The sequence below is a fragment of the Exophiala dermatitidis genome (assembly GCF_000230625.1).
Source record: "Exophiala dermatitidis NIH/UT8656 unplaced genomic scaffold supercont1.3, whole genome shotgun sequence".
Taxonomy (NCBI): domain Eukaryota; kingdom Fungi; phylum Ascomycota; class Eurotiomycetes; order Chaetothyriales; family Herpotrichiellaceae; genus Exophiala; species Exophiala dermatitidis.
This window is the reverse complement of record NW_008751648.1, coordinates 2,115,279-2,129,877: the sequence shown is the minus strand read 5'-3', so window position 1 is coordinate 2,129,877 and position 14,599 is coordinate 2,115,279. Positions and strand designations below refer to the sequence as shown.

At 51.9% G+C, this 14,599-nt stretch overlaps 4 protein-coding genes across 4 annotated transcripts; 3 read left to right on the top strand and 1 right to left on the bottom strand.

The window, feature by feature from the left end:
* Positions 1-332: 332 nt before the first annotated feature.
* HMPREF1120_03754 (uncharacterized protein) lies at positions 333-2,186 on the top strand (the record flags this gene model as incomplete). The annotated part of the gene is made up of 2 exons (XM_009157837.1): positions 333-408; positions 523-2,186. 2 exons carry the CDS (start codon positions 333-335, stop codon positions 2,184-2,186), a joined length of 1,740 nt encoding a protein of 579 aa, XP_009156085.1.
* Positions 2,176-6,798, bottom strand: HMPREF1120_03753 (uncharacterized protein). The gene has a single exon (XM_009157836.1). The coding sequence runs from the start codon at positions 6,213-6,215 to the stop codon at positions 2,847-2,849; it is 3,369 nt and encodes a 1,122-aa protein (XP_009156084.1). The 5' UTR covers positions 6,216-6,798; the 3' UTR covers positions 2,176-2,846.
* A 1,653-nt stretch (positions 6,799-8,451) lies between these two features.
* On the top strand, positions 8,452-10,677 carry HMPREF1120_03752 (uncharacterized protein). Its single transcript, XM_009157835.1, has 4 exons — positions 8,452-9,389; positions 9,441-9,607; positions 9,660-9,873; positions 9,923-10,677. Exons 1-4 carry the CDS (start codon positions 8,772-8,774, stop codon positions 10,262-10,264), a joined length of 1,341 nt encoding a protein of 446 aa, XP_009156083.1. The 5' UTR covers positions 8,452-8,771; the 3' UTR covers positions 10,265-10,677.
* A 32-nt stretch (positions 10,678-10,709) lies between these two features.
* Positions 10,710-14,499, top strand: HMPREF1120_03751 (aconitate hydratase, mitochondrial). Its single transcript, XM_009157834.1, has 2 exons — positions 10,710-11,703; positions 11,759-14,499. Exons 1-2 carry the CDS (start codon positions 10,794-10,796, stop codon positions 13,273-13,275), a joined length of 2,427 nt encoding a protein of 808 aa, XP_009156082.1. The 5' UTR covers positions 10,710-10,793; the 3' UTR covers positions 13,276-14,499.
* Positions 14,500-14,599: the final 100 nt, after the last annotated feature.

Genomic DNA, 14,599 nt, shown 5'->3' with positions numbered 1-14,599 from the left:
GTCAATGATTGGTTGTGCTGTAGCGAGACGCAAGACAAGGCGCCGCGAGTCAGGGGCCACGAAAGGGGGCAACACTAATAATCGAGCCGCCTTGTGCTATTGTGGTTCTATACAATTGCATCACACACTTCCGCTGGCAGGTACCTAGGTAGCAGGGAATAGATCCCTGCGCGTGTCTCTTACCTTACGACGTTGCTTTACTTCAACATTCCGCTATAACATGTCGCAGCAGATGCACACCTCCAACTAGTCCTACAAGCCTTAGCAGTGGCTACACTTCGCATCATCTGTCGAGCAGTACGGAACACTCCAGAGTACACACTTCAGCAAAGATGTCGGACTCAAGCGTGATCGACCGCGCATTTGCTCAGGACAAACAACTGCGCAAACGAGTCTTTGATGCCATACGTAAGTTGAAATCGATCCTCCAACCCAGGTGTTATCAGCCACGCACGACAAAATGGATATACTTCTGTCGGACACGTTTTCTAACAAACCCTTTCTTCCATCTATCTATTACAGAAACGAGTCCGCAACATGCACCTCTATTCGAAGATATCGCGCGATACCACCTCACCCATACGAGCAACGGCACAGGTGATGCCACCGATAACGACAGCGAACCAGCCTCGAAGAAGCGCAAACTGGTGAACGGGTCCTCCGTGTCAACGAGTCAACCCCCCTCTACTACGTTGTCAAAACAAAACCGCCAGGTTCTCCTCGAAGCAAGAGACGTCTCATTCTCCATACCGCAGCGGAAGAAACTACATCTCGGAATTGCACAGTATACCGGAGGAGGAGAAGACAAGAACAAGAGTGCCACCGGCAACACAACACCTTCTACACATACCCTATTCGCACGAAACCCAGCAACCAGTTCGATCGAGTTCGAAGTTGACCTCAACCAATTCGCCTACGCGCTGCGTCTGCCTGTTCCCGAAAAGGCGACGAAACAATACAATTTCTGCCTTTTGCCTCGATCAACATCAACATCAACCTCCAACTCAACCTCCACCAACTCAACCTACACCAACAGCGGCAGTACCAGTACCGTCGAACCCATAATCTGGACCGTCAACCACGGCCCCTTGAAATCTCTACAAATCTCCGACCCAAAACTCACCAAAATCATATCCGACAGCGACAGCGAACCCGACCAAACCTTCTCAATCGCACTCAACCACATTCTCCAAACCGCCACTCGCGGCAATGTGTCTCTAACATACCCCACCGAAACGGAATTCGCAAGCGCAAAACCAGAATCGCACCGCAAAAGCGACAAGGCATACCACGTCAAAGCGTTCCGAGGCAGCAAAGACGGATTTTTGTTTTTCTTGGAAAACGGCATCTTTTTCGGCTTCAAGAAACCACTGGCGTTTTTTGCGTTTGATGATATCGTGTCCATTTCGTATACTTCGGTTTTGCAGCGGACCTTTAATTTGAATGTCGCGTATAGACCGAGCAGTAGTGGTGATGCTGCAACAACTATTCCAAATGGAGATGAGGACGTTCAAGAAATCGAATTCTCAATGCTCGACCAGGCCGATTTTCCAGGTATAGATGCCTACGTCAAGAGGCATGGGTTGCAGGATGCCAGTCTTGCTGAGTCGCGTCGTGCCGCTGCTGCTGCTGCCAAAAAGGCTGGTGGTGGTGGTGGTGTCGCTGGTAGCACTGGTGGTGGTGTCAACACTGCTACATCTGGTGTTGATGATGGAGGAGAAGAAGAAGAAGATACCCGCACCGAGTTGGAAAAAGCCCAACAACAGCTCGAGGACGAAGAGGATGAACTTGAAGAGGATTATGATCCCGGCAGCGAGGGCGAGAGTGATGGTAGTGGTGGGAGCTCTGAGAGTGATGCCGATGACGATAATGACGACGGTCACGATCAGCGGGCCTCTGGAAGGAAGAAGAAAGCCAACAATCATAGTGGACAGAATCGCGATCTTGTCGCTGAAGAGCTTGGCAGTGAGGCCGAGGACGTGAGTATCACTGAAGATGAAGTGGAAGAACAAGAGGGACATGAAGACAACGAAGCGGACCCAGATGGTGGGGAACAACATGCCGCGGAAGAAGAAGAGTACGATGAAGATGAAGATGAAGTTGAGGATGAACACTACGACGACCACAAAAATACTTGGGCTCATGAGGCGGGAATGCCAGACCCAGATGACGAGGATCAGTTGTGAAAATGGATTAGGATATGGCCGCCATTGCTACAAGATAAAACAGTGGTATATTCGTGATAATACATGATGTACCTACCATGGTACAATTCCTGCCGCGCGCTCAAAGACCGCCGCCGTTCTTCCTGCCATGCATGGCCGCACAGACTAACTGATCCCCAAGAATCGAATATCTCCGCCTGTAGTTCCCCCAGGTGTAGTACATTGACAAAAGAAAAAGAAGAAGAAAGTGAAATTCAAAGCGGGCAATCATCATGATGATACTCCTGCCCGAGGTGCGCCTCAACACGTTGCCACCGATTTCATTCCCACCAGAAGAGTCTATTTGTAACCTTGCAATATCCAATACTTGCCATATATCCCCGACGCCTCTTCTCTTTGTCTTGTCTGGCACCTGTGTTCATACGCGTTGTCGTTGAAGCCAAAAAGCGCTTTGCCAGAGGCCCTCAACCAACGTGGGCCGACTTCCATTCAGTTATATACAAGAAACCTGCCCTAACAAACAAACCAGAAGCCAAATGGCTATCAACGCCATACCGCATCATCCCACGAGGCGGAGGTGGATGAGAACAATGACGATGACCCTGCTGAGCACCTCAACGCCTAACACGACCCGATCCAAAAATCCTCATACATCATTGTTGTGTGTCCATTTTTATCCAATCATCGTCGTCCGTTGTTGTCGCTGTCGCCGTCGTCGGCATGATGAACCAGCGCATCCATTTTCCACAAGACATCGACCGCACGGAACGGTTTGGGCAGTACAGCATCGACGCCAGCCTCGAATGCGGCATCGATCTGGCCGGCCCTGGCGTTTGCGGTGATGGCAATGATCGGGATCTTCCTACTGGTTCCAAGCAGACCTTGCTGTTCGATCTCGCGGATCCTGCGCGTGCAGCTGAGTCCGTCAAGCACGGGCATTTCAATATCCATCAAGATGCAATCGATGTCCATGTCGAAGCTTGGGTTTGTCGACTTGGTATCTTGACTATGGTGGATATAACTGGCCTTCGTGGGGCCGGCCCACGCCTTGAGACGTGGGAGAAAATCCAGTGCTTCGGCACCATGGTTCGCTGTGTAGACTGTACACCCGGCCCCCTCCAACTGTTTGGTGAGGACTTGCGCATTGATAGTGTTGTCTTCGACGAGGAGGACACGGACAGGCCGGGGAGGGCGTTCGGTCTCCATGATCGACGAGGTACCACTGTGCACCTGCTGCTGCTGTTGCTGCTGGGGTGGTGATTTGATGGAGGCCGTCCTTTGTCGCCCCGATGACAGCGACAGCGACGCACGTCTTGGAGTCGATGGGGAAGCGGCTGCGGGTGATTGAGATTGACTGACTTGAGTAAGCTCCTGTGGAGCGTCCGCTTTGCGCGCCCGGACGTAGAAGGCAAATGTACTTCCTTTGCCGGGAGCAGAAACGACGCCAATCTCGCCGCCCATGTTTTCCGTCAACTCACGAGAAACAAACAATCCGAGGCCCGAGCCGCCATATTTGACATGCGTCTTCTCCGTGCCTTGCTGAAAGCGGTGGAACAATCTTGACATCTCCTCCTGTTCCATCCCCTTCCCAGTATCCGTGACTGAAAACAGAAGATACACGGGCTTACCGTCACCCCATTCTGGCGAAGAAATGATGTCTGTCCTACCTTGGTCGCTGGGAAACCATTGCACGCCTTTTAGCTCCGGCGGAGGATAACTCTCAAAAGCCGAACGTCGGACAGTAATCTTGCGCTTGTCTTCTAGTTTCGTGAATTTGATGGCATTTGTGAGGAGGTTGATGAATATCTGCATGAGTCGTGACGGGTCCAGTGTAACCCAGTCGATTCCAAAGTCTGAATACGTCTCATCCGCTATGTTGTCGACAGTGATAGCATTCCTTTCAAATTCGGCGCGGAACATTGTGAGTGCAGAATCAACGACGACATGCGGTTGCACCACAACTGGCGTGATCGACAGAAGTTGTGCGTCAAGTTTCGACAGAGTAAGTACATCATCAATGATTCTTTTCTGGTGGGCCGCGCAGAGCAATATTGTTTTCGCGTTTTCCACCTTTTCTCGAAGCAGGCTTATGGCATCGTCTCTGGAGGCCACGTCGGGCTTGAAGTCGTCAAGGCATGCGGCGATCCCGTCTGCGAGTTGCGTGATTGCAGAGAGCGGATTCCTCATTTCATGCGAGACAACGTCGATGAAAGCCTCCTGAAGTCTCCGAGCCTCTGTCGCTTCTATTGCCAAGCGACTTTGAACCTCTTCTGCCCATTTGGTACGACTGATGTCGGTGATGCACCCAACCACGCTCTGGACCACGCCATTTTCCATGACCGGGAAGGCATTCGACAAAATCCAGCAGTGCTCTTCCTGCGGGTTGGGATTGCCTGTAGTAGGTGGAGGGAGCCACTTGCGGTTCAGACGGAATTCTTGCTCAACAGATTGGCCCTGATCCACCAACGCGGACCAGTAGCCCATGCAGACGTCCCGATCTTCAGGGTGAAGTACGTCCGTAAAGGAGTATTCATATTGATCTTCAACCGGGTGGTCAGTGATGGCATAGAATTGTGAGTTGGCCCATACGATGTTCCCGGCAGGCGTCAGTCGGACCATGCCCACCGGTCCGTGTTCTGCGATCTCTCGGATCTGCTTATCGCGATCTGCTAATTGCATCGTCATCCTCTCGGCCCATTGACGTGTTTCGTTCCAATCAATTGCAAACGCTATTGTTGCTGAGACTTGTCGACAGAGGGCTTTTATGAAGGCGTCATCTTCCGGCCGATATTGTCTTCGTGGGTTCCAGCCAAAGACAATTATGCCAAGTAGCCTACTGCTAACAGACACCGGAACAAAGACCAAACTGACCGGCCTCTCGCCATAACCACGCCACGCAAAACCGTCGAGAAGTGTCTCAGGGAGGGATCCGTCGGCGCGATGAAGAACGAGAGGTCTGTGAGTAGCTTTTACCTTGCGATAATAGTAAGGAAATCCCGTGGATCCGTCATAGATGTCGACTTGCTGTGGAACGAGTGGATGGCCGTCATCTGGCAGCCCGAGCGATTGTTGCAAGGTCAAATTGCAAGATGAAGCGCTATCTTCGGCCGAGTAAGCGAAGGCCATGGGAAAGTCTTGCTCGTTCGTCCCAAGGGCGTGAAGCACGTGTTGCCAGACTGAGTCTTTGACATGGTCTGGGAAGGCGGATATCGCATAGAGCGTGTTGGCTCTTCTTTCTTTGACTCTTTCAATCGTCGTTTCCATCGCTCTGTGGTAGAATCCTGCCACTTTACCGTCTTCGCCCCGAATTGGCAGAACTGCTCCATCCCAAAACGTTTCTTCCCTGCGTCCATCATCCTGTTCTGGAAATATTGCGACATTCAGATTCTTCATACCCTGCTTCAACTCTTGCATCGCGTCGTGAAACACCTCGAGGTCCGGCCAAACCTCATTCCACACCTCCTTGAAAGGCTTTCCTTGGATGTCGTATGGAGCCTTGAGCCTCGTCGCGATGTCCTCGTACGCCCTGGCGTTAAAACAAGCACAGAGCGAGGGGCCCCAGTAGATGACCCCCGGGCCAGGCTCCGCCAATAATAGGTTAACAGCGGTACGAAGAGAGACGGGCCATGTCTCTAAGGGCCCCAGACCTGTAAGGCTCCAGTCCACTCCGCTCAGAAACCACTCACAGTCCTCGTTCTTGGGGAGGAGGTCAATCCAACGCGAGGATGGGTCGGTGAGGGAGAGTCGTGTAGAGAACGTGTCAAGAGGATGACTTGTTGCCTCAGACGGTGAAAGACACCATCGGCCAGTGGACCTGTCGAGGATGGCACGAGAGCTTCTGGAACCGGGGCTTTTGTCTTGGTCCAATTGGATGGTGAACTGCTGCTTTCCATCCACGCCGACACACGACGAGATCCCTAACTCTTGAAGGGTGAACTTTTGATCGTGTTGCGTTGATTCGAGTATACATGCCCCCATGATCTTGTCTGCGGGGATTGACGCGATAGAAGGAGGATTGTAATATGTCAAGTCATGTTCATGTTCCTTCATGAATGATTAGGTGTGTACTTTTCGACAAATTCGATCGATAAGAGCATTTCCCCGGCGAACGCGCGTCCTAGTTTTCTGGACCAGTTACCCGTCAGTCTTCCTACGCGCTTCAATCTGTATCCAAGAAGCGCCGGCCGAGGAGTAAGCAAGGCTTATCAAGACACAAGCCGAAGGTGAAGTGTCTTTTTCCAACGTCGAGACAAGCTCATAGAAAATAACACAGATCGACAACGAAGTTTGGCAAGTTGCAGTAGCAAGGGACATCGGTGTAAGCCAATAATGACGATCCTGAGAGCCCACAGCTGATGGGCCAAAGAGTGGTCCTACCATATCCCTTTCCTGTCTTGCAACGGCCTTCATTGATGGGGTGGCTGTAGCGCCGCCTCGGCCCTGGCGCCAATAAATCCAGCGCCTCCATCAGATCAGTATACGACGTAGCATTCCCCAGTTTTTGGTCGACTCCTTTACTTGTCTAATCATTATTGTGCTCGAGGCTTCCTGACATGAATGATCTGTCAATCGCATTGTTCTTGCCGGTCTGAAACCATGTCGTCTGTAATGCAGGAACCGACAACGCTGGAGAGGATATCGGTCGCTTGCCAGACCCTCTGGTCCGAGAGCCTAATAGTTCACAAGGCCCAATCAGTCACCCTTGTCACGCGTCACCATGCCGCCGTTTTAGGGCGATATGTAGGGTAGAGCCCACCCGGACCACTAATTTGCCCCCTGCCCACGCCTACACTGCTGTAAGCGAGGATTGAGAGAACAGCCTGGGATATCGGCACTGGGTCCGTAGGGCAAGGGGTTCCTTAGGCGCTGTTTAGAGACCCGGACGAGCCGGCGTCCCACACTGCCAGTGAACTTAGGGTTGTGATGGCTGCCACGAGGCCATGAGGGCTCCATAGGCCCATGTTGGTGATGCTTTCGGTTGACTGGTGAAGTGCCGATCGCAGAGACTTGCAGCAACTCTGAAGTCAATATACTCATAGAATTGCAAATGCTCTGCTGAGTGTAGGGGGAATTGTTTGGTATCCGATTCGTAGAGGACGGAGGAAAAGCTGAGGAAGGGCCAATCCTAATGCGGTACGCGGAGAGTGAGTGGCAGGCACCTTCACAGCTGTCGGTCAACCAAAGGAAGCCTTCCACTCAACTGCATGTGTCGTGTGCAGTGCGGTTGCTGATCAACATCAGATGGCAACTATGCAGAACTGTGCAACGTTTATGTATCACTATATTTGCCGTACCAACACTCTGGCCACGTCGAATAGCGGGATTAAGCGTGCGAATCGTGTTCTTGCAGGTCATACCGTTTGAGGCTCCTTGACTACTGTGGTACTTGTGGTAGGCCGATTCTAACAGTGCACACAACCAACCTGATGCAGACTACCTGGTATGGTGCACTGGTCGAGGCTGCTGCTATAGGTTTAGTAGGGACCAATGTCCTACCTGACTCGGAGCTGGGTTGTAAATCGTTTCTATGTTGCCGTCTTGCTTCCAGTAGTCCCGACCATTTACGATTTGGATTAGTATTAGTATTGCCAGACTCTGTGAGACTCCTTTCTGGACTTTACAGGACACTCTTTACTCTGGAATATCCTCGGGACAAAGCGGTTCCACCAGTGGAATCAAGCATCTCAGCGCACGGCAGCCTTGGTCGCTTCCAACGACGAAGGGCCATGTCATGGATGCTCCGAGGCGTCAACATTGCAGCAATAAAATAAGGTAGAAGACAAGGCTGACACATTTGGCCTAGGTCCAAGGAGTCCTTAACCCCCAGCCGGTACTAAATAGGGGTTAGGCAGGTGCCTAAGAAGCCCGAGGCCCCAGGCACCCCCGCGAAGGAGCAATTAGGTTGCCCAGCGATAGTACAACGTTGTAGTTGGGGTTCTGGCCAGTAAAAGTGACACCAGCAGGTGAATCGAAGTGTACTGCCAAGGCGAGGGGCATCTAAGCTTCAGGTCACAGATACCTACCTAGGTATTCGCACTCACCGCAATGCAAACGAACAGATGCAAAGTATCCCCGTCAGAAATCAGAAACAATGCAGTGAGTGCCATACTGCCAGGTAGGCATATCAATTGTAGGATGACTGCTTAGCTATAGATTAATAGAGAGAAAAGTACCGGGTGCCTTGGTGCGCAGGTACCATCTGCATTGATGCTCTCGTGCATATTTGACTCAGGCTGTGTGCTGCAGTGCCGGCTGTGTACCTAGGATGCTAGTGGCATAATAATCATTGCCTCCCCCGCTGAACCACTATTCATTTACAGTAACTGCGGCCCGCAAACGAAGCAGAATACTACTAGTATTGTAGCTAGCAGCTTCTACCGCAGCCTGAACCTCACAAGACTGCAGGTGAACAATCCCCGGATTTCAAGTTCGCGGTTCCTGCCCTGATAACAGCCTACCTTACTACTACCACCCATCAAGAGCACACCATCACGCCGTCCATCTTGCACACCCACTGAACCGCTGCGACATCTATTATCCTCGACACTACCGTGGTGCTGTAACTGCAAATTCCCCGCGGCCCTCCAATCTTCCTGCACACCTTGAATGGTCATTCCCACCATGTCCGATTCTCCCATCACGAATGCGCCCGTGGGCCCGCAAGAGAAACCCATCCTGGACAAACTGCTCTTGATAAGAGACAAGTTGCTCCTTCTGAAGCAGGACAAAAGCACGTATATCAAGTCCTCGGATGTTCTTCCACTGTACGAGCAGGTCATCGAGCAGGTCTCCATCCTCAATGAAATCCGCGGCTCGGAGCGCCTCGTCCAGAACCGCGTCGATACCGTTCTTGATGACTGCCTTCAGCTGATCTCGCTATTTTTCATGGCCATCGGGCGCAACCATGAAGCGCCTGCACTGTATGCCATGACAGGCACCATCACCCGTCTCTGCCACCACTTGAAAGAGGCGGCTTTCTACAGCCAAAAGGACCTTGGGAGCCTGGAGAACACCCTCGCCAAGATGGAGGCGACTTTGGAGAATGGGAAAGATAAATACTCTCATCACTTGTTGACGAGAATACAACATCGTTTGGAGGTCTGTAAGGCCATGCTGAAAGAGTTGCGGGATTTCCTCGCCACACTGTCCCCAGAGATGACTCCCACTTGGGAGAAATTGGTTTCCATTCTGCGGGCGATTGCAGCATTGAACACGAGAAGCAAGGTTTGAACGTCTAGGATTATGTGCGTGTCGATCTGCTTACGAGAATTACAGTATAGTCAGAAAGACCTGGACGAACTACGCAACCAATTGCTTCAGATCCGATCCACCATGAAAGATGGCAAGCTGCCGGACGAGTCGGGTAATACGTCTCCTGGACAGGACCTTGTGGTTCCCTTACTCGAGAGGTGCCTCCGTTTTGCGGATATGGTTGAGGAAAGGTATGTGCCTCGAGGTTTTTGCGTCTGCGCGACATTACTGACCTATGAACAGGAAAGGCAAGATTGATGAAAGATTCCAAGATATCTACGATCAACTCATCGAGATCCGGAACCAACTGGACCGTTTAACTATGACACAAGCGTGGTCGCTTCGCGAGACCGATTTGTTTATGTGGCAACGAAAACTAGATCGGATCGATGATTCAAGGCGAGACGGCAACTTCTTCGATGCCGAGGGTCATCCGGCGGATTTGCATGCTCAAAGGGTAATTCTAGTCCTTCCTTCTGAGACGTAGTACTAACTGGTTGTCCCAGACATTGCTCTATCTCATCCGTCGAGGCTATGCCTATATTTACCAGCTTCTGATCGCGTCAGAACCGGTGTCGGAGGCCCTTCTCCCCATCTATAACCAACTTTTGACCCTACGGAGATGTCTGATCGAGGTCAAGAAGGCTGGGGGCGTGTCCAACCCCCGCGAACTGTACCCCTACAGCATGAAACTCAACTCCATCGATAACATGCGTGTGGACGGAAAGTTCCAAATTGGCAAAGATATTCCTGAAGGGCAAGGGAGCGTCAATGATCTGCTAGCGGAATGTTATGATTTGGCCTACGAATTGAGAACGGCTGCTGAGGAGGAACAAGAGGACTCATGAGTTGACTGCGGTGATATTGGCGTCATGGAGGCGGAATCAAAGTCAACTTTATGCCTGTACGTTGTTGTATTCAAATTGAGGCGAAAGGGTTTAGGTATCCCATGATGGTGGTGCTATACATGCTTCTGCCACTGGTACCGGGACTGCAGGGCTGGAAAGCTTGGGGGTGATTTAGCTGGCGGCTCTTTTTGTGCAAGCACTGGCATCAATGACTTTTGTAAATTCTCCTCGATCAACTTTGTTCCGAAGCTGCAGATGCGAAGGAAGTGTCATCACGATTCATCACGATTTTTATGAATGCCGGTACAGTTGTACATAGTACTGGTGTCGACAATGTAGATCCATCCATAATCAGAACCATATGATTGGCGCCCTGGTGCGCAGCCTCGGCCCGCTTTTTACCCCGAGCTGGAGCAGAAAAAAATTAGTCCAGTGATTCATTCACCTTGTCGCGGTCGCTCGTTTGCTCGAAAACAAAGGGGATCTCTCTGTCCGTGTCGCCCCCCTCTACTCGGCATTGACGCCAAAGATGTCTGTCTTACTACAGCGGGCACCGCCTGCACGAGTGAGATGTCCGCTTGACCTTGGATGCTGCGCTTCTGCTCGCAGAGCGTTGTGTCGGGGATACGCAGTCCACGCTCAGACCCCGACCGCGCCGAAGAGAAAGGCAGCAGTCCCTCCTTACCAGAAGATCCTGAAGAACTTCGAGGAGGTCCGATCCATTCTTGGGCCTCGCAAGCTTACCCTCGCCGAGAAGATTCTTTATGCCCACCTTGACAACCCCGAAGAGTCCCTGTTGACCAACACCGACAATGGCAAAAACATTCGCGGGAATGCCAACCTGAAGCTCAAGCCTGACCGAGTTGCCATGCAGGATGCTTCTGCCCAAATGGCCATCTTGCAATTCATGACCTGCAATCTCCCCTCGACGGCGGTGCCGGCGAGCATTCACTGCGACCATATGATTGTTGGAGAAAAGGGCGCAGACACCGACCTTCCCAATTCGATAGCTGGGAACAAGGAAGTTTTCGATTTCCTCGAATCTGCTGCAAAAAAATATGGAATCGAATTTTGGCCACCGGGCGCCGGTATCATACACCAAACAGTGTTGGAGAATTATGCCGCCCCTGGTTTGATGATGTTGGGTACAGACAGTCACACACCAAATGCTGGAGGGTTGGGAGCAATTGCCATTGGCGTCGGTGGTGCTGACGCAGTTGATGCGCTTGTTGATGCTCCTTGGGAATTGAAAGCTCCCAAGATTCTAGGAGTTCGCTTGGAGGGCCAGCTCAGTGGATGGACCTCGCCAAAAGACTTGATCCTTCACCTTGCAGGTTTGCTTACCGTCCGCGGCGGTACCGGCTATATCATTGAGTATCACGGACCTGGAGTGGACACTCTGAGCTGCACTGGCATGGCTACGACCTGTAACATGGGAGGTGAGTTATGTTCTGTCTATTCTTGTGTATGGCCGGCTAACGGGTGATTGTCCAGCTGAGGTGGGAGCCACGACCTCGATCTTTCCATTTTCCGAGAACCACATTCCGTATTTAAAGGCTACTGGTCGAGCAGCAATTGTCGACGCCGTCAAGGGCATCGCGTACGGCTCGGAACAGTACAACTTCCTGCGAGCGGATAGCGGTGCCGAATATGATAGAGAGATTACAATCAACCTGTCGATTCTTGAGCCTCATATCAACGGCCCGTTCACCCCTGATCTCTCCACACCGCTGTCCAAGTTCAAGGAAGCCGTGCAGACGAACAAATGGCCGGACACTTTTTCGGCTGGCCTTATTGGCAGCTGTACCAACAGTTCGTACGAAGACATGACACGGGCAGAGGACCTGGTCAAGCAGGCCGAGGCTGCAGGATTGAAGCCGAAGTCGGACTTCTTCATCACCCCTGGCAGTGAGCAGGTTCGGGCCACGCTTGAGGACAACAAGACTCTCGAGACTTTCACCAAGGCTGGGGGGACTGTACTCGCCAATGCTTGCGGACCCTGTATCGGACAGTGGAAGCGCACTGACGGGGTCAAAAAGGGCGAAGAAAATGCCATCATCTGCTCCTACAACCGCAACTTTCCTGGTCGAAACGATGGGAACCCCAAGACAATGAGTTTTCTGGCCTCTCCCGAAGTCGTCACCGCCATCTCGTATGCTGGGTCTACCTCCTTCAACCCGATGACCGACGAGATCCCGCTACCTTCTGGCGAGAAATTTAAATTCGAGCCACCCAAAGGTGCAGCACTGCCGGGTTCTGGCTTCGCGAACGGGAATCCCGCATTCCTGCCGTCGTCTGCTGAGCCCGATCCGAGCGTGCAAGTTGTTGTGGACCCTGAATCTGACCGTTTAGCTCTGCTGGAACCCTTTGAGCCCTTCCCAGAAGGCGAATTGAAAGGATTAAAAGTTCTGTACAAGGTCAAGGGACAATGCACCACCGATACCATCTCAGCGGCCGGTCCCTGGTTGAAATACAAAGGCCACCTTCCTAATATCGCGGAAAATACGCTGATTGGAGCCATCAATGCTGCGACGGGAGAAACCAATGTAGCCTACGACAGTGATGGCTCGAAGTCATCCATCCCGGACCTTGCGAAGAAGTGGAAGGAAAATGGACAACCCTGGCTTGTGGTGGCTGAAGACAATTACGGCGAAGGGTCTGCCCGAGAACATGCGGCTCTACAACCAAGGTACCTGGGAGGCAAGATCATCTTGGCCAAGAGCTTTGCTCGTATCCACGAGACCAACCTGAAGAAGCAAGGTGTTGTGCCGTTGACGTTTGCGAACAAAGAAGATTACGACCGAATCGATGCATGCGACAAAGTCGACACCGAAGGCCTTTGGGACGTGTTGCAAAATGGCGGAAAAGGTGAAGTCAAGCTTCGAGTTACGAAGGCCAATGGAGACACCTTCACTATTCCAGTCAAGCATACTCTGAGCAAAGACCAATGTGGGTTTATCCTTGCTGGAAGCGCCTTGAACTTGCTATCGAAACGCAACAAAAGCGAGTGAGTGTGTCAACGGCATGTTCTTTTAGAGCAATATTCTCCTGCAGACCCAGAACAGCCGGAACACGCCCCTGAGACTATCTCTCACGAAGTCGGAGCACTTGAAAAGACGTCTAAGGAGGTTTCCTGGTTGAACCAGAGAGCCATATCTCTGCCGACTCGAAGTTGACCCGCACACGCTGCGCCCCCTAACGTCTCAGGGTTCGCCGACTCGCGGATGGTCGATTCCTTATTGGTTTCTCAACAGCCATGGCTCTGTGGTGTTCACAGCACGACCGCAATGCCGGTCCTGAACACCCGGCTGACGCATGCCTGGAGCAAGCTTGAACACGAACCCGTCGCACGGGTCTTTCGGTTGCCTCGGTCCACTATCACAGCGTCATCATCTATTGAGGCCATGCTAGGGTCAAGCAGGCACACTTACACGGCAGCTGCAATCACAGAAAGGTATCTAGTGACGGCCGCCCATCCGCCCGCGCTGAAATACTTCGAGGCCAGATCGTGATATCCGTCATTCGTTGCATCGATGACCTACAATAGGTCCTTCATGACGAAACACTAGAGGTTGGCGATACCACTGGCAATGTTACTTAGGAGATTTTATCACATCACCGCGCACCACATCTGAGACACGATGGCCGTGGAGCAGCTGACCGATGGGGCTGATGCACAAGAGGCATTGGGACTTCACCAGGGCCTCGATTAAGGCTGGCGTGGACGATGACGGCTGGAAGGGTGGTTGTTAGACGACACATCGGGCACGACACGGCTATCACTAAGGCCAATGTTAACCTTGGCAAAGGGATCTTCACTGGACGGCGTGCAGGCTGTACAGAACGAAGCGACTTGAACAAGAGGTGGTACGAGGGCATATGCATTCTGATTCGGGCAAGAGTCCGAGTCGCTCGAGCTGAATCCAAGCTGAGTGGCTTGGTTGATGCAGTCGTTTCAGGGCGGGCGGATTGGTTGGCATGGCTGATTGAAGAACCTCTGAATACTTCTTTGCATACTATGTTTGGGTAGACATCTCACGGACTTTGTTCATGGCAGCAGAACATGCTCAGCCGTTATAGCAACTGTGATGCTTGATTCGTGCTTCTCACCCCGATGAAACTGTGACATGGCGCAAAGCCCGGCCCTGGCTTCAGCTCAAACCACGAAGCAAATGAGAAGTTAGTATATTCTCTGTCGGCAGTTGTATGAATGAAGCACACGTGCCAGCGTTCCATCTCGTGTCCAACGTGTCTAGCGCACTGTAGCCATTAATGCGGATATGGGTATGTGCTGATCAATATTAGCTACCGGCCTCCTTAGCCCAGTGATGCATG